General features: G+C 39.3%; 2 protein-coding genes across 5 annotated transcripts in view; both read right to left on the bottom strand.

The window, feature by feature from the left end:
• Window positions 1–9943: 9943 nt before the first annotated feature.
• Window positions 9944–14772, bottom strand: LOC115431074 (uncharacterized). Its single transcript, XM_030151329.1, has 6 exons — window positions 13616–14772; window positions 13223–13318; window positions 12889–13004; window positions 12581–12742; window positions 11707–11933; window positions 9944–10861 (listed from the first exon to the last, which is right to left on the bottom strand). Exons 1-6 carry the CDS (start codon window positions 13680–13682, stop codon window positions 10759–10761), a joined length of 771 nt encoding a protein of 256 aa, XP_030007189.1. The 5' UTR covers window positions 13683–14772; the 3' UTR covers window positions 9944–10758.
• A 552-nt stretch (window positions 14773–15324) lies between these two features.
• Window positions 15325–19815, bottom strand: part of LOC115435437 (FERM and PDZ domain-containing protein 4-like) — a 96948-nt gene continuing 92457 nt past the window's right edge. For all 4 annotated transcript variants that reach the window (XM_030157854.1, XM_030157878.1, XM_030157870.1 and 1 more), the window contains exon 16: window positions 15325–19678. In XM_030157854.1, coding sequence (XP_030013714.1) covers window positions 16377–19678 — 3302 coding nt within the window. In that variant the 3' untranslated portion in view covers window positions 15325–16376. The remainder of the gene's footprint in view (window positions 19679–19815) is intronic.

Below are 19815 nucleotides of genomic sequence, written 5' to 3'. Positions count from 1 at the left end.
ATCATCATCAGCCATCCCGGAGGTCACAAATTGAAATCGGGTCGGCAACATTTCCATCTGCATTGTAAGTATCCTAAAATGGCAGAGGAATGCGGATACTAAGTGTAAATGTATAAAAAACATTTCTGTGTAAAGTTATACAGTTATACATTGACCTTCCATATGTATGGGTGGAGCACCGAAGCAGGATGTGGACACCTTCCTGCCCTTCCATGAGGACCCCGCACATGGAAAGAAGTAGCAAGAGACACCATCAGTGACAACAACATGACAATGATTAAGTCAGACACGACATGAAAAGGCGGAATTGGGGTGAAGGTGGGTTACGGAGAGACCGCCAACGTTAGCTAAGCCGCTCAAATATGGAGCCTGACTCTGTGGCACACATGAACTTATATTACACTCACATCTATTACAGCAGTGATTCTCAATCTTTTTCTGTTGGGCCCCGTTTTGGAGTTTGAAAAATCTCCAGGCCCCCCTCAACCCCAATAACATTGTAACAGTGGTCCAATTATAACTTTTATTGAAAGAAACATCAATATTGAAACAATACTTTTGCTTTTCCTTGAATAGTTTGTTGTGCTAATTAAAAATAACTTGGATTTTTGCTTGAACAATACAAATAAATAAACTCAACAAGACTGCTCCCTGAGACAATATTTTTCCAAATAAAAATAGGAAATGTGCAATTATCTTACAACTATGACAATAAAATTACTTTTTTTTTTTTTTTAGAACAAACTAATTTTGGAAACAAAGATGAACATTTTAACTATCAGTGGCTGCAATGAGCCTGTTCACATTGCACATCTCAGAACGTTAAAGTGCAAAAACAGAAACATTGCACATTTTTCTTGTCCAGTAAGATCCCTGTCCATTCTCCAAACCTAAACTCTTTGTCTAGTCTAGTGACAGATCACCATGGCGGTAGATTTGTTTATTGCACATCCCTAAAATGAGTCCATGGTGCTCCGACGCTAAAACATTAGCTCCACCTGCTACATGCTCTAACCTGATGAAAAAAAAAAAAAAGACACCCAGGAGTGATCCCCATGCCCCCTGGCAAGCCTTCATGCCCCTCAATTTGAGAAACACTGTACTACAGACATATGATTCCTATGGAAAACATACAGAAGTATAAAAAATTATTCTATGCATCTGTTTTCAAGCTAAGACGAAGACTGAATAAGTAAACACTAGACTTCTGTGTAGTCTAATGCATGGACAGAAATGAGAATAGACTTGACTAAGAAAGTGCACAATACATTCAACTCAGATAAAGCAGAAAGAAATGGTATGGGTCACTTTAAGGCCATCGGAAATTATATAACAAGCTTCTGGCAACCACTATGGAAAATACAATGCCCGGCCACACAATATTTTGTTAAACTTTTAGTTCTGATGCAGGACACATTTGTTGCAATGCTCATGCAATGGCAAAATAAATATAACATCTATTTCCAACAGAGTTATATTATTTTTTTGCCAAGATCTTGCATTGTTGATAGGAAAGCTGGGCCATTGACCACATGTTAGAAGATTCTCAGTGTGGTTCAGGTCTGAACTCACTCCACTCACTGCATCAGTTATAGACAAAGAACTGTTACCTCTGCCAAGGATGGCGGAGGTTATGTTTTCATTGGGGTTTGTTTGTTTGTCTGTTAGTAAGGTAACTCATAAAGTTATGGATGGATTTTGATGAAATTTTCAGGAAATGTTGATACTGATACTAGCACAAGGAACAAATGATTAACTTTTGGTGGTGATTGGGGGAGAGGCGGAGACGATACTGATCTGCCTTGGTGGAGGTCTGCACTCTCTGAGTGCTTTCCTTGTTATAGCTAGACCTCCGCCAAGGCAGATCAGTAATCCCCCCCGATCACCACCAAAATGTAATCATCTGTTCCTTGTGCCAGTATCAACATTTCCTGAAAATTTCATCAAAATCCATACATAACTTTTTGAGTTATCTTGCCAACAGACAAAACAGACAAATGGACAAACCCTGACATAAACATAACCTCCTTGGCAGAGGTAATAATGTCATGGAAGGGTCTGACCCATTTGCTTTGTTAAATCTAGGAGGCAGCTTCAGTTTTGGTCAGGTGGTGTATGTTTATATATTAATGGTAACAGGTAAGGTAGGATCTAGATGTTCCACAAGCCTTAACCCATTAGCTTGGCTCAAACTTAGGGAAAACTGTAATACTCAAAAGCATGTTAAAATTAGTTTTTAATCAAATAGCATCAAATTTTCATGGAAGAGGACTCCGAAATACCACAACCACAAACCACTGTATTGAAACTACTGCACTTAAGCGCCCCAGAAACCATGAGGAAACCCTGGATAAATGTTTTGATCCCCAAATGTGCTTTCTCTCATCAATTTTGGAGGCTGCATTGGGGGGTCAGAGCCTCCCAGTCCCTCCTGTAATTTGTATTTTCAGATGTTTGGTAAAATAGGAAAGACAGTTAAAGCGGGGTGGTGTTTTAATTAGGGAGCCTTTGTAAAGCTGATGGATGATGGTGGACATGCACATTTGCTCACTCTTTCACCTTGCAAAATGCCTCTACTTTATATTCCAAAGCAGAGGAAAGTGATTGTTCCTCTGGACAAAAGTACAGACCACGGGTTCACATAAGACTTGTGACCTTTTTTTACAAATAATTCTCAGTCTTTTCTCTCCCAGCTCGTCTGTGTCAGTCTGCTGTGCCAAATCTAACAAAGAAAGAGACACCAGAAAAACAATTTAAAACACAGGGGAAGGTCTCTTTGAACAAAAAACACACGCATCAGTGTGTGTTTGTTTCCAACTAGACTAGTTTTCTAGGATTTGATAGAGCTCGCTCATTTCTCTTAACCTTTTGCCATCGAACAAATTGCTTCGCTCTTCTGTAACTGAAAACACTAAACTGCTCTCAACCAAAAATATTGGATTCGCTCAGTGAAAAATATCCACTGTTAAAGAGTAAATGGAATACTTCATCCATGCTAAACACCATTTGACACCAAATAAAAATTGTCAAATTGTATTTTTTTTTAAACAGTTAAAGTGGTCTCCTGATGCACAGTTGACACAAAAGTGCGTCATTATTTCAAAGAGTTTGTTTCATTTTTTTCTGAGTATTCTCACTCTCATTAGTTAAATTCTATTCCAAAACTACTGCTTCATTCTAAGTCACACCTGTGTTCCTCCTGCAATTATAACTTTTTTCAACCACCTATTGTTTGTTTTTCCAGAAAAGTGCCTCTAGAGAATCTTCCAGCTATAAATGAATATTAAATTAAGTCCTGCAAAGCTCACAATCATTGACATGTTTGTACAAACTGACAGTTATATTGGGAACTAACAGTTGAGGTAGAAGGAGAAAACATGAGGTTATTATCATTAATGATAATAAAATCACAACAACTATATGACTGTCTGTAAAAACATCTCTTCAACATCTTTATTAAAACTGAGCCTTTATAAAAATGACAACTGTTTGCAAAACTAACTAGGATAAACTAAAATGAGAGATTATTTCTTTTCTGTTGGTCTTTTACTTCATTTCATTCCTTATATAAGCCGAGCAACCCACTAAAACACACTGGCAAACATCTTTATGGATGTGTTGCTGAGTTTTTATTACACAATATTTTTTCTGACCTACTTGACACCCAATTCTGACAAATACACTACATTACACGAGTAAAACCAAGTCCTAAATAAATAAAAACTTAACAAAAACTAAGCATGTTTAAAAAATAAACACAAAAAGGTAGCAAACGTGCTTTAAAGTTTTCCTGATTTTAAGTACAAAGTAAATACATAAAGCAAAAGCATAAACTCCTGTAATGTTGTTGCTAAACTGGGGTGTAACCTGTGGCTCCTGGGCAAGATGTGTCCTCTAAGCCTCAGTACAGCAACTCCATGCGGCTTTTTAAGAAAAACATAACGTGAAAATTAACAACTATTTTCAAACATTTTAAAAATTTTGCTGGTATTGTTGCTTTAAAACCATGCTTAGATTGTCCCACTGTAATACGATGCAGACTATACACAAAATAAAAAACATTTCTACAACTCATCAAAAAAGTCTGTTGTATGCTACTTCACCATACTTTTTTGCATACCTCAATAGCGCAAACTATTTCCATTTCTTGATCTGTTTCTAAGTAAGCCCACTCATGCCAATGCACACCTAACATTTAAACTATGTTGTTTATTATAATATAATTCAATAAATGGACAAAATATTGCACTGATGTAATGGAAACGCTAAGGTAAATTATCATTTAATCATACACACAGCAGACTGCAGTAGAGAAGCCACCTTCAGCTGAGTACTGTTTGTGACTCCAAATGGATTTTTCTGGTCAAAAGTGGCTCTTTAAACTGTAACATCTCTTAACCCATTATGGAGTAAGTGACTATTTTTGGTAACTTCCCAATACATTACAAGACAGTGACATCAACAATTGCAGTGAGGACGATAGGTCAACAATCTCAGGTCCAATGTGGTCTCCAGGGTCTGTAGGGTCCACCTGTGCATGAACAGTGAGTGTACCTGCTTTGTTCGGTACCATGAAGTAATGGTACTAATGTAAGGAATAATGTTCAAAGGGATAACGTGGATGTGGACAGGTGTCTGGATCAGCACTTGTGTTGGTCTAATGTCCTAAAATACATCTTCCTTTCACCTCTCATGTGTTTTCTCTCATATTTTTTATGCCACTTATGGTTAAGGAGCCAAATATGGTAACTTCATTGATCTTGATTTTCTACATCACAGGTGTAAAACATAAGGCCCGGGGGCCAAATCTGGCCCACCAAAGGGTCCAATCTGGCCCGCAGGATGAATTTGTGAAATCCAAAAATTTCACTGAAGATATGAACAATCTATGGTGCAAAAATCCTTTTATTTCAGATTCCACACAGACACATATAAACCAGTTAGATCTCAGTTCGGTCAGACCAGAAAAACACTTTCATAATAACCTGTAAATAATGACAACTGCAGATTTTATTTTTTTGTTGTGTAAAAAAGTGAAATTACATGAAAATGTTTATATTAACAAACTATCCTTTTACAAAAAATGTGAATAACCTGAACAAATATAAACAACATGAAATGTATTGAGAAAAGTAAATGCTTTTTTGTCAATATTATACCTGTTACTAAATGTTTTGTGTATTTGTAATTGTAATATAAGTTGTAACACACATGTGCAAATGATAAACTGAGGCAGAATATTGTTAAAATTGCACTTGTTTTTCTTAAGACATTTCAAGTTGTTCACATTTTTCAGATTTTTAACTAGACATTGTAAATATAAATATGATCATAATGTAATTTTACTTATTTCACTGGTATTATTTTACTGGTCCTGCCCACTTGAGATCATACTGGGGTGAATGTGGCCCCTGAACTAAAATGAGTTTGACACCCCTGTTCTACATAATAAAAAAAAAGAAAAGAAAATTTTCACAAAAGTAACAAAGTCTTGTTGTGTCCTCCAATAACACACTAAGGTTGAAAGTTTGAATTTGAGAGTATTTCTATGATCGCCCTATAAAGGGTTGCATAAAAATGCTCTAAAAAACCATCACAAGGCTGACTCATACAGATCACACTCACATATTTCAGAAACTAAAAATTACCTCTTAATGTGTATCCAAGCAGGACAACAATGTTAACAATACTAAGTATAAGTCACTTTGAGTGTTTTCATAGCATTAGTCAAGTAACTCACAAGTCCTAAACCTGACTTAAATCATGTCATAGATGTCAAGATGAGTTCTCTATTCAAAACTGAAATACATATGAAAAGAAGTATGTTAACACTCCATTTGTCTGTTTTTGTGCTCACTGGCAGGACCAATGTTTCGTTGAAGCCTCGTTGACAGCAGTAAAAATAGCTGAAAACAGGAGTGTTACGTCTAAGGTGTATCAGTGTGTTGCTGTTTTGACAGTTCTTATCTAAATGTGAAAAAGGGCCATCAGGTTTTGATTAGAGTTTCATTTAGACATAGAGAGGAGGTATTTATCTTTAAGTGTGTGTCTTTTTTTTTGTATAGTGAGCCTAATACTGCAACAAGGCTGGAAGCAATCAACAAAGAGTGTAATTAAAACTACATTAAAAGTAAAAATGGAATGAAAAATGCACAAATTAAACAAAACCACAGGCAGATCTGAAACTAAATGAATAGAATCTGATATTAGTGTCCACACTTAAGTAAATCAGTGTCAAAGTCGGTGTGTCTGTTCTCACTGTTCATGTGTCCTTGATGTCTGCTTAGGACTTCTTTTCATTCTGGCTCCGTGGCATCAAAGAGCTCCCGTCCCTCTTTTTTCAGCTCTGTTCGCCCGAGCTGCAGCGACAGATGTTTGAATGTCAGTACAGATGTCTGTGTGAAGAATTTAGCAACGTAAGACTATTCAAGTCATGTACCAACACTCAGTCGCCGTGTTCGCTCGTTCTGGGTCCCTTCTGCAACTCCTTGGGACCAAGTACTGCTGGTTTCCTATCCTCACAGCTAGTTAATTACAGTTAATTACACTCACCTGCCATCCCAGGTGGAAATCAGCACCTTATTAGAAAAGCTGAAGATGAATGAAAAGCAGTGCAGCTCTGTGTCATGGGGGGAACTGAATTAAAAAAAGCATTGATGTAAAACTCACATTCTAACAGGATGGAGCAGGTGATTTCATTCACAATCCATCTCTGATTTCCAGGGCAAGATCCCACATTAAAAACATACTTAAGGAGGAGAGCTTCTGGAGTCGAAATGAGTTTACTTTTCTATAAAGGGCCTTACATTAATCCTAAAGGAGGGCTGTGTGCAAATAATATGTAAAATGCATCCAAACCTAAGTGTATTATATGTGTTAATGCATCAAAACTGAAAAAGATGAAAAAATACTGGTCTTTAATCTGCCTAATAGTAATTATGTTGATTTCCAGATATGACTGTAAAATATAAAACACTCATATGCATATTTTTAGGAGCAGACATACTAAAAAGAGAGGGCTTTAGAAGACATTCGGCTTCAAACTTAAAAATAGTCATCATATGAATGATCCCTTTGACTAACTCACACAAAGCCACTGACATAAGAAACACACATATTATGCAAGCATTTCTTTTCATAAAATGAGAAAATTAAAAGCCCTCTGCTTCAGATATATTTTGGCAGGATTTTTCCGTCATCTATCTCTTTTGTTGTACTCAAGCAAAATATTAAAACCAAAAATGCAAGGAAAATAGCCACAGCTGTTCACAAACAGGTGTTATGCCCCAGCTAGGGGACCCAAGGACGCAACATGAAAAGTGTGGACACCTTTCCTCACTCCCAAGCCACAGAGAGAAAACACAGGATGCAGGATGTGAATGTTAACAAAAAAGTGATTTATTTACAGAAGTGTGTAATACAGGTCATGAAAAACAGACAAAAAGGCAACTGAAACTTCAGGGTGGGCTCTGGCCAAAATAACAAACCAAACTTTACTACCAAGAAATGAAGCTGACCTGCAAAGAAAAGGAACCAAAAGACAAGATCTAACCTCCCTTAACAAAAACAGGAGAAAACAAGACTAAAGAAACAGGGCAGCCCACCCCTACTGCTGAACTGGGAACACTGGCAGAATGAAGGCGGGGTTGGGAGTGGAGGAAACAGTGACACTGGTCTGGCCCAGCTCTGTGGTCTTATTGGTCCAATCTGGGTGCGGGATCTGGCATCGCACCTGAAACACATTAGCCACTCCCACACAGAAAAGAAGGACACACCCACAGAGTGACACACAGATCCACCTATGGGTCGCAACACAGGAGATGTGTGATTTCATAGGAAAGCTTAAGCTGCACAAAATGCACATTTTGTTGTCACTACTACATTTCAAAGTCAGAGGAAAATAAGCACGGGTTTGTCAAATGCCATGGTGTGTGCCAACACAAACCAGCAGTGATAAAGACATTGAAATCCATGAAAATTCCAGCTGTCTCTTTGATAATCTGCAGTATCTTTATTATCATGGCAATGTCATATTAATCCCAACAAAAAAGCTGACTCTTTCTGGCATTGAGAATCATCAGGAAGTCAAAAAAAAAACAAAACATTCTAGATGCCAAAATGTGTCAGAGTTTGATGGGTTTATATGAGCATGGCATGAAAATAAAGGTGTTTTTTTTTTGTTTTGAAATACACTTATCTCACTGAAGTTGTCAAAACACTATCTCTAGGCATCTTAGAGAAATGTAGAAGTAAAGCTTTAGCAGACGAAAGGATTTAGACCAACTTATATTAAAGATGTGAGGAGATTTATTTGTTACATCTGCTAAATACAGTTACAACACCATCTGCGTTGTATATGTGAGATAATAAAGAAATAAAAAGGAGATTATTCTTATATTCTCTGCCGGGAGATAAATTCTAATAAAAAATTGAAAAAAAATTGGGGGACTAAAGCTGAATTTGAGTAGGACAAACAGAGTGGCGTTTGTGATATTTATGGTCTTTATGTAAAATACAGAAGTGGCTCGGTGCTGTGTGAATGGGTAACAACAATGCAGAGCAGGAAAACAAACAGGGAGGTCTGCCTTTGTAGTCGGTAACGCTCTGATCTTGGCGCTGTAGCAGAGGCAACCTCGAAAATACATCCTAGACACACGGGAACTGTAATGCGTTGATAGTTTTATCTTTGCAGCCATGTCATAATAAAGACACTTCAACTTCTACACTACTTCAGGGCGCCTCAGACCTTCTTAAAAGGCTGCTGCTTCTGCACCGCCAAGATCAGTACAGCACACTACACGCTTTGCATTTGGTTAGAACTTTCTGATTTCACTAAGGACCTTTTAGAGCCCCCTTGGATCCCACTTTCAAAACCATTTGCTTGGATCTCAGGTGAGGACCGGGCCATGACTTTAAAGCATATGTGGAAATAGTGTCTAATCCTAGAAGTATTTATAGAGGGAACAATTTGCAGTGATTTGTAATGGTAGCTGTGATGCTTCCACCATGAAATTTCTATCATGAAGAAAGATATAAAAGTACTTTTTTTTTTTATTGTGATGACCCTACCAAACCTCTCTGATTATTTTTTTCCTCTAGTGGGAGGTAACAGTAAGAAAGCAGCCCAGTGGGGTTTCATAATAAACAGAATTAGCCACATTTAGCCCACTATGCTGACCTGTAGTTCAGATTATAAATTTACACCATCCACAATTGGTCACATTGACACATCTAAGTTTCTGTGGGTGGTTATATTCATATACTCACTGAGTAATACCCAGGTGGCAAAGGATTTTAGTAATCTTACACAAAAACTACAGCCGAATGTACAGTATATCACTGCAGAAATAACACAGAAGCCCCAAAAGGCCCATCACTGACACAAATCCCCATGAGAGGAGTTAAGTCACATATTAAAAGTATTTTAGCATCTCAACCAATCAGCTCCGTGTTCATTATCTTGGACGTTTAATTGCATTTAAAACCGAGCGCCATGGCAACAGCTGTTTCTATAACGGCACCAACGTCTCACTGCCAGTTAAGTCACAGTCTCAACTCAAGGGACGGTGATTCTGGATGCAGGAAAAACAGTGCAGCATGAGCTCCATCTAGAGGTGTACAACTGTAAACTAAGGGGTTCAGATCTCCTAATAGCTCAGAGGAGGCAAATGATCAGTCAATTAATCGATTAATCCTATTATCTACTGCAATAACCCATCTTTACAAGGCAAAAGGCTCCCTTACAGGTGTTTTGCAGACTTCCCAGTCAACAAATTAACTCCAACAGATTACTTATATTCAAAGCATTCAAATAAACTAGAGGGAATAAGTGCCAGGGCTGGAAAAAATTTTAATTATATTTACAATTTAATATACACCTAAACTGGAGACCCCAATATATTACAACATATTTTTATGATTCATTCTTCCAAATAATTCCCCCTGAAACACTTGAGGAAAAAAATATATTAATATATACATATATTAATCACAACATGAAGACATTAGTAGTAATAGTAAGCTCATGAGTTATTGCCCAGGTCTGACCTCAATGTTGTAACTTTGAAGTGGGTTTAAATGAAAAAGAAGCTCCATGCAGCTCAAAACACAGACAAGGAGCTCCTCTACAGTCCAAAGTAATGACTTTATTAAATTAATGATCTATTTTATCAATCCTTTTCAAGTTTTCAGGTCAAACAGCACCAGTGCAATCAGTGACAAAGACAATTCCTTACAAACAGTACATAACATCTTAAACAGACATAACTAGTTAGGCAGCAAAGGCCACAGTTTCAAGTATTGTCAAATGTAACAAGGACATATATATATATACACACACACACACACACACACACACACACACACACACCAATATAACAAAGTCAATTTCATACTTTCAACCCTTAATGCACAGGTTGTTCTACACATAAATTCTAAAAAAATATTCAAGCTTCAATTATATTGCTGCATGTACCGACATCTTTGAGCTTCCAATAATGCAGTGTGATTAAATGTGGTTTCACTGCATTTTAAACCACTCAGCAGGTGTTTATTACCATCTGAAAACCAACGATCTGGCATTTATTACATTTTCAGTTGCCAACCTGCCCTTTGGAAAATACTCTACTGGCTTTCCTGAATCATCACTACCCTGCGAAGTGTTTTTTGGCCCTTACCACTCACAAATCACTTACATCATTTACACAAGTACACTTTCCATTGGGGGGTAGACACCTGATTAGACAGCATCTCCCCACATTAATTTGTGTCCATGGAAGGGTTATCAGTTTGTCCCAAAATCCTCTGCAACTCCTGGACACAGGGAGCAATTGACTGGCAGTGAAACTGAGCCATCTTGAACCTAAAGGAAAAAACAAAGAATACAGATTTCACTTAAAACCTTCTCAATTCTGTTCATGCCAGCAGTGCGCATTTTAGGTTTGGACATGCAATAATTAGAACTGAAAGCTAAAAATAATAATTAGTAAGCTAAACCTGTTAATATTCTTCATATCACAGCATCTACACTACATAACAAATCAAGTGGCTAGGTATCGTACAGACACAGAATGTAAATTTGTGGCTAGCAGGGCTACAGAAGAACCATTTCACTGTTACTTTAGCTGCTAAAAATAATTAGAAAGATGAAAGCATAATGCAAAAACAGATTTTATGCCTCTAGGGGTGAGCTGAAGTAAACACTTTTATGATTGAAACAGCAGAATACTGTATTAGGTTAGAGACCCACACAAGTTGCCCAGGAGTTGTTAAACCCACACAGGGCTCAAAGGTAATTGAACTTATATTCAACAGATGGCAGACAGGAGCCCAGTAGGATGCCCATGTTGCTTTGCTGAGGCTGAATATTTAAGATGGCAGTAGACTTCAACACATTTGTGAAGGGCCCATGGTAAGCTGAAAGCCTATCAAATATATTACGGCTGATGCTCCAAGTCTGGTTTGATGCCACAACGGCCTAAAGGAAATTTCTGCTGTAGCCATATTTCCTCTTCACTTGACCTTGTTTATTCTGAAACCAAGTTACTGTACAGAGTGGTTTTGGGTTTCCTATAGGAAACTGCTTCGTCTCACAGAAATTAGACATGTATCAAAAACAAACACTCACATGAGTTACATCAGGTCCTTAAAAGCCCAAATAATCAGACTGAAAAGTGAACCACTGTACTGTCTCTAATTATCTCTTACCTCCTGAGCAGCTCGCGTCCTCTGTTGGGTGTAGGCCTGTAATGCTGAAGAGCAGTGAGGCTGTGAGTTGCCAAAATGTTGTAGCACTGTTCTCGGAGAGCATTATGGCTTGCTGTATCCCACTGGGGCAACTCACTGGTGATGCGCCATGCCATCAGTGTGTGCTCCAACACTGAGTCCCACTCTTTATTCCTGAGTAAAACCTGGCCCCATTCCTGACACGAAACCTGAGGGGTGCAGATTAATGGGTGGGTGATTAAGGTGGCACAGTGAAACACACCTTGTCTACAACAGAAAACATTCCAGACATGCTTTTCATTTGCAGGTTTTACATAATTGCAGTGGACCTGAGACTCAAAGCAAAACATCTCATAAAAGAGAACATTTCAGATTCTGACAAATGTGACAATTTCTCCATAGAGAGGGAAAGGAAATGCCATTGAACTGTCACATTTGTTGAACCACAAACAAGTGATCCCCAGATGTTTCCATAAACCTAAGGGTTATGTTTACAATTGTTTCAATTCAATACTTTGTCATTGTATAAAAAAAAACACGAGATAGTGGAATGCCAATGTATTTACTCAAATGATTGTCTGAAATTCTTGTGTCCACTGAAACTTTGTTGGGTTTTATGAAAATTGTTAAATTTGATAAATTGTTATGGTTTGACACTGAACCATCATATGGAGCATCACCTACATGCAAATTAAGTCTAGTTCTTCAAATTTTTACATGAATGTCTAGAGTGAGATTGTTGGCCTACAAGCACATCTAAACCATGAGTGATCTAAATAATAAAACGTACGTGAATGCCTCCTATGTGAATACAACCTTCAACTGAAACTTTCCTCAAGATACCACCAATACTTACTTTGAAGGCCACCAGATGAGGATACGCCTTTCTGTAGCAGTGAGCATCTCTGTTTGAGCCAAAGCGTGAGTAGGGTATGGATCTGTAAACATTTGCCTTTTTAAGTTGCAAGTCTTCTTGGAGATACTTCAGGTCAGATGCAAGAGTTTTGGGATCTTGACTCTGCCATACAAAAACAAAACATCACATAACATTTCAGGTTACAATGCATGTGGGTAATGCAGTTTACTTACAGTGTGTGCAAACAGTGAACAAATGTATGTAAACCTATGCTGCCCTGAGAACACAGTATCACAAGCAATCAATACCTGCTCAACTAAGATGAGAGATCTGATCAGCTGTACCAGCTGTTGTTTGGAGAGCGGGGTATGGTGTTCATCCATCTTCTCACACTGCTCGTGTATCCTCCCACTCCACAAGTCCACTGCACAGAGAGGATTAAGATAATAACACACCACAGAGAAACTAAACAAGAGTAAATATAGAACAAATCATCAGCTTGCAAATTGTGGTATTTATCTCATGCAGATATGGCAGACTACAGGAAACAGAATTGCTATGAAAACTACTATTTTAATGCATGCATAATTTTTCTTCCTATAGCCTCACACCGGTAGGCCCAGTTTAATCATTGTTACTTACATGACTGTAGACGTTTGGAGATTGAAGTTGCATTTCTCCCTCTCGGAAGTGGAGATGGGGCACTCAGAATTTCCAAATAAGATCTCCTAAACCGAGCTGTGGAAGAAGCATAAAATTAAAACTTTGCACAGACGTATTACCTACAGTTTCATTTACTTACCAGGGACGAACCATATTCATAGATTTTAAAGTTAAGTCTAAAGTAAAGTAAAAACTCTGGCAATTGCGGTAAGTTTTTTGCAGTTATACGTGCATTTATATTGAAGAGAAAGCACATGTTAATGGTGGGGGCGCGCTTCTTCTTCAGCATTAGCAGGATGGCACCTCCTGCACAAAGACACACACAGAATGTCGCTGCTCTTCTTGCCAAAAAAGTAACTTCTCACAACTCACCTTCAATTTTGGGCTGTGGAGCAGGTATTTCCATTAAGGCACGTCGTGGTTGGCATACAGCTGCCATTGTGAGGAGGCTTATCGGTGAAGATGTGGAGCTAACGACCTGCTAATGGCCCCCGACTCGGCTGTTAGCTAAAACTTTAAATCCCACGGGTAGGCGACAATAACTCTCCTGCGGCGGGGGAGAGGAGCTTCAGTTGCTGGAGTGGGCAGCTTCTTCAAACACACCGAGAGCTGCTTCAACCTCAAAGTCTGTTTTTTTTTTTTTCTTCAGTTTAGCACCACGATAAGTCTGTTCGTTTGAGATACCCGATGAAACACAGTTTAAAGGACACTAACTGAACTTCTGCGCGCCCGTCCGCCAATACAATACTTCTAATGAAGCGCGCGACACGACTTGCCGCGCGGGCGTGGTTTGGCATATTGAGGGCTCTGATTGGCCGACGTCACAGCACGCGCGGAAGAGGCGCCCAATATGTAAATAACATATTCTCTATGTGGGTCATGTGACTGAGAATGTGTATCTAAAAAGGAAGAAGAAGAGTTTGTCTGTTTTAACTTTTTAATTTGGATTTTTTTTTTTAAATTTTTTTTTTTTTAGTTTTGTCTACTAAAACTACTGACAGAATTCTACGGTCATTTCACAAATACATCTAATATTTGTGATACATGTGTCTTTATGCGACTTACATGTAGAAGGGCTTTGACTTGTTTATACTTTGCTAAATAGTATTATTGTTCAGTACTGTGCATGGTTATGCCTTGGTTGAGGTGTTCTGATGGCTTTTTTGCACGATGCTGTGCCTATTTAAATATGTAAAAGAAAAGTAGGATAAATTAGTGAGCAAAATTGCAAAGCAAGCTTCTGCACATTTAGACTTATTAGAGTCTCTACTAATTTGTCTTGTTTACTCTGATATTCTCAAATGTAAGTTGTTGGTACTTCTTTGTTGCAAGCAGAATCCACTACAATCATATCTCTGATGATGATGTGAAATTGATCAATTTAAATTTTGGACCTGAAGCCAATATTTCATCAATGTCAGGTTTAAAAAGATTAAATACCATGTTATGTCTTCAGCAGTTCATTAAATTTGCCATCAATCTAGAACTTACTCATAAATACACACACATATTCAGGCTCTTCATAGTTCCTCCCAGTGTATTGTTATATTGCATTTTATTTACTCTATATTGTGTATGAATTTTGTATACTTTTCTGTTGTGTTTTAAGTACGTACTAGTCTGTGCTATAAATGCTTTGGTGTATGGCAAAAATCTATGCTCCATACTTGTTCCTGTAAGAAACACTAAAATAAATAAATGTAATATTGCAATATTTTAAAAATTCCTCAAAAAAAAACAAAACAAAACAAAAAACCAAAACAATCCCACTTGTGTAAATAATGGATACTACTACTTCTGTTGTCTTTTCTCTCTAGAGTTTTTCTGTCAAATAAAACTTTTAGGATGCTACACTTAAGTATTATGTCATATAATGGTAGGATGGAAGACAACCCCTGGTATTTATGTTTTGAGTGTGCTTATGAAAATAGAACAAGAGATACAACAATAAATACATGTGCTCTGTATTAAATATGCAAAAAAGAAAAATCAAAATGTTGTCTAACTTGTCAATTAAATAACAGATAATATGGTCAAATATACATTATGGGCAGAGAGACACAGTAAAAGAGACAAACAAGTATTTGTAAAATGTTTTAATAGGTTGTTGGATTATTGAAAAAAGGGAATTCAATCTTTTTTTTTTCTCCAAGACATAACTGTTGTGATACAGTGTTGGATATCATTCAAGCACGTAACGTAATCCAGATAAGATAATAAAACACAAAATTAAAAATCATTAGATATAATTAACATAGTGGTCAATCTGACATACTCTTTAAAAAATGTATTATTTCCTAGATGTAAATATTTTGATATCATTGTGACCTTATGTATATTTGGGGAAGAGTTTACTTCTAACATACATCTTACTTCAAAATAATTTAGATGTTAAAATATGAGGCAATGGTAAAAGTGCTTTTTAAGTCCCTGTAATACTTAACAAATCCCACCAAATATGCATTGCAAAGCCAGGTTGAAATTAGTTTTCTTTTCTAGTCATTAAAAAAAAAACAGTGTAGTATTTTGCATGTAACTAAAACAATAGCAACAATTTCTTCAATGGATTAACAGTGAGATGTTACTCTTAGGTATATATATATATTTGAAAGTTTATTACAATATTAAATATCTGTAGTAAAACTGCATTTTATGAACTGATTGAACTGAAGGTGATTTCACTCCAGCCCAGTACAATATTAGAACAAACTAAGCTGAATACTCCATGGCTTGTTGAAACTGCTACAGCAAATAATATATAATATTGTACTTATGTACAATACATTATATACATTTATAAATAAGTTACATAATGCACAGGTAAAAGGGTGTTGATTAGGTACATATATTACAAAGGTCTGTGACAGTATGGCTTTGTAAATATACATTATAATATTGTCATCAGAAAGAGCAAGTGCAGTCACTGATGACTGCCTTTCAGCATCTTAGTCATCATTTAATTTGAGTTGTATTTCCCAGTAACTTCAAATGCAACATATGATTAAACTCCGGACCTTCAATGAAAAATATACTATTCTAACATACTCTTTAAACCAATCAAAAATAACAAGATACTCAAAGGCAGGCTTCTACTAACTGCGTAGGCCACACTAGAAAGCATAAGGAGTAGCCCCTACTTGCTAAGCAGCGTTTTAAGGGAGCGGGTGAGTGCGTTAGCAATGGCTGACATGGTACTAGAGTGACGGACCAGGGCCTTCACGCTATGCTCCCCTGGTGCTCCGACGGTGGCAGCCTCAGCTGCTTTGAGCAAGCAAATATAGTTCATAACAACCTCATCAACCTTTGCCACAACCTCCCTCTGTTGGTGTGAAGCTGAGGCCCCAAGTCCTCGCACCAGACACATGCAAGCTTCACAGAGACAGCATAGCACCTGGAAACTACAGGTTACAGCTAGCAGCATCTCCTCAGGTGTACCATGGGCCTGTGCCATCCTCCGACAGGCCCGGCCTAATTCTTTTGACTCAACCGAGAGGAGCTGCTTGTACTGGGATACATCCTGGATAGGCATCTGAGCTCCGCGATCACAGCGACCCACACTGGATCTCACAAGTGCAATGAGCTCGCTGGCATCACGGCGCACATCTGTGAAACCAGAGGGGAAGCCATACATGCGGTCCTTTAGCGCATTGATTCGTGCCAGACGGTCACTAAAACTCATGTTGTTGAGGACTTCCCCATACAGCTGCTCCCCAGCTGCATCCATGGCTGATCCACAGGGAAACACACCTGACGCAGTGGCACCTTCAATATCAATGTCACGGCTTCGTCTCGGTCTTTCCCACTCAATCTCATCTTCCTCCCCCTCACTCTTACGCTTAAAGAAGCAGTAGCTGAAAGGCCCATTGCATCTCCAGGGACTGGTGTCCAATTTTTGAGAGCCCTTCATGTGCTTACCATCCTTCTGCAGTGGAAATGCCACTGAAGCCCTTCTACAATCAACCCTAGTGCCTGTTGACCAGCAAGTTGTGTGGGAAGATACAGAGCCCTGGGAGTAGCTCTTTGAGAGTCGCTTCCTTGTTGGTCTCCGCTGGACTTTGGTCTCACCTTGCTGGACCACAGGTGACAAGGGCTGCTGGCTCCGGCTTCGGCTAGGTTTATCAAACAGAGCCTCCACACTTCCAGAACTTGCAGTCACATTGCTTGAGCTCCGCTTGAGCTCCCGGCCCCGTTGCAGGCTATTGCTAAAAGGATCTGTTGGTGGAAGGGTTGGAGAAACAGCCTGAATGTGATTTGGAATTGGCCGGGTCTGGATGGAGTGGATGGATTCTTGTATGGATCCTGAGTTGCTGTTGGCTTGTGATAAAGGAGGAGGGGGAGGAGGTGGTGGAGGAGACTGAGGGTTGGGAGTTGGAGAAGTGATGCAAGACCTTGTGCCAGAGGATGTCTGCCTCATAAAAGCTGATGGGTGATCTCCTCTTCCTACAGAGATGGGATTGATGTCTAATCGTTGACCACTTGCACTGGCGACAGGTGAGAAACAAACAGAATCATTCGGATGACGGTGAGGAGACTGACGAACTCCATGCTTTGCCCTTGTATCTGATTTGAACCAGTCATCTGTGCTACCACTCGGCTGGCTTCTTGACCGAGGTGGGGGACGGTTCACATCCCCTCCCTCACGGTTTCCACCGGAGACAATTCCCCCATTGCCACTCATGCATCCCTCTTTTTTATAGAGAGACAGAAATGCCTCTGAGTCAATACCACTCCTCTCTAATTCATTTTCTAGACCAGAAAAGGAGTTTCGCCTCTCAGAAGTGGAAGCCCTTAAATCTACATTGTCATTTGGTCTCTGAGCATGCACATCAGGGCTCCTCTTAAGTTTAGCAGGAAGTGTCGCTGAATGGTACGACCGGGAATTTTTGTTTGCCAGCTGCATTGAAGCTGGATTAGAGTTTCCTAGACTGGGGCTGAGGAATGGGGAGGACATGGAGGATGGCATGCATGGGCAGCGAGCATTGGGGTTCCCTCGATTTTTAACCATCTCAACAAGCTGAGGGTTGCTAGTTATATAGCGCCTTGTATCTTTTTTCACTGCTCCTCCCATTCCTGCACTATGTAGCTTCCCTCCTTGATGCATTTGACTGACTGTGAGATAGTTAATCAGTTGCCTGTAGGCTTCACTGCCTTCCTTCTGGTTCAGCCCTTTTAGACAGGCCTGTTGTTTAGCATCATTATAAAGCCTTTTGCTTGCTACAGCCATGCTGTCTTTATGCTTAGGCGGAGTGGAAGAAGGGCGGCCTGGTTCAGTGCAAGCAGGAGGATGTATGTTGGGCAGCATTTTCCTTAAGAGCGCAGGATCTGCATGGGGGTGGAGGTCTTTTCCCTGAGAGCTTTGTCCAGGGATTCCAGGTTTTTCATCATAATTTAGCACCCTGAGCAATGAAGAGGATGAACTAGAAAGCGGGTGCCTTTGAAGATGATGATGATGTTTTGATTCTACTGCAGCAGGGCCCAGTGGTGAGTCAGTTGGGGTGGCACAGGCACTACTGTTGGTGCTGCCACCAGCATCCAGTGATGAGCACAGAGAACCCTGTAGGGAACTATGGGCTTCTCCTTGTAAACTTGAAATCCTTTTTGCTAAATGATACTCGCACAGCCGTGCAACACTCTGCTGTCTTGAAATTGGTTGGTGGTCACCCTGAAAGTCTGACCCCTGGTCAGACCCTCCTGATCTGGATTTTTTGGTAGGGGATAGCAATGATGCCACAACTAGATGTTCATCTTGCTCAACAGCTGCAGCTCTGTTATCTGTGGCAGCCATGTTTTCAACATCTAACAGGCGATCAGAGGTAGAGGAAGTAGGTCGGGGAATTCTATGATGGTCTTGAGGGGGGCTGTTCACTCCAAGGGTTTCTGCTACAGGATTTTCTGCTAAAAAATTCTGTCTTCTTTGACTATCCCCTTGCTCACAGAATGAAGTACGTTGATCTAAATCAATGTGACTGACACTTCTCTGTCCTCGATGCCCTTCTCTTGTGCTAAAAGTGTTATACTTCCCACTGGAATCTGCAGATTTTTTGTGATGTTTGCCTCCAGGTGTGGTGGAACTTGGCCTTTGGAGAGTAGATGACAGATTAGCCTGGGATTGCACATTCAAACTGTCCAGCCCTGAAGATGCAGTGTCTAACTGGGGGCTCCTTCTTGGTGGAACTGCTGGAGGTTGGAGGTGCCGCGTTGGACTGCGAGGTTTCTTCTGTATTGTTCCTCCTGAACTCGGAGAGACAGGGAATTCAGTTTTCTCCTCAAGTAAGGGTTGGTATCCTTCCCTGGTGGCCACTAAAAGTCGCATGTGGCTCTCACTGAGCCTGTGAGAAGCAGCCAGTTCAGAGATTTCAGTCATCTCTGAGGAGTTGGTCTCATTGCCAGAGTCTGAGGATGACTCTGGGCTGAAGCCTTGAGATATGTAAACACCTAGAAAAGAAGATGGAGAGTTAAATATGTTGTATTTTATTCATCCAGAGTAAACTGACCTACTGTGATGGTAGGCATTACATTCCCAGCTTAGAGAAGAGTCAGAAAGCTTAGCAATGTAATGCTGTAATATGGGC

The sequence above is a fragment of the Sphaeramia orbicularis genome, chromosome 2, assembly GCF_902148855.1.
Source record: "Sphaeramia orbicularis chromosome 2, fSphaOr1.1, whole genome shotgun sequence".
Classification (NCBI taxonomy): domain Eukaryota; kingdom Metazoa; phylum Chordata; class Actinopteri; order Kurtiformes; family Apogonidae; genus Sphaeramia; species Sphaeramia orbicularis.
The sequence above is the reverse complement of the archived record's forward strand: the minus strand, read 5'-3'. Positions and strand labels throughout refer to the sequence as shown.

What these genes read in the sequence shown, in the direction of transcription:
- LOC115431074 (XM_030151329.1), bottom strand. Translation starts at nt 13,682, where the DNA reads ATGGCAGCTGTATGCCAACCACGACGTGCCTTAATGGAAATACCTGCT. An exon ending in CTCTCATCTTAGTTGAGCAG is followed by an intron (nt 12,743 to 12,888) that starts GTATTGATTGCT and finishes TTTGTATGGCAG; the next exon opens with AGTCAAGATCCCAAAACTCT. An exon ending in CTCATCTGGTGGCCTTCAAA is followed by an intron (nt 11,934 to 12,580) that starts GTAAGTATTGGT and finishes TGCACCCCTCAG; the next exon opens with GTTTCGTGTCAGGAATGGGG.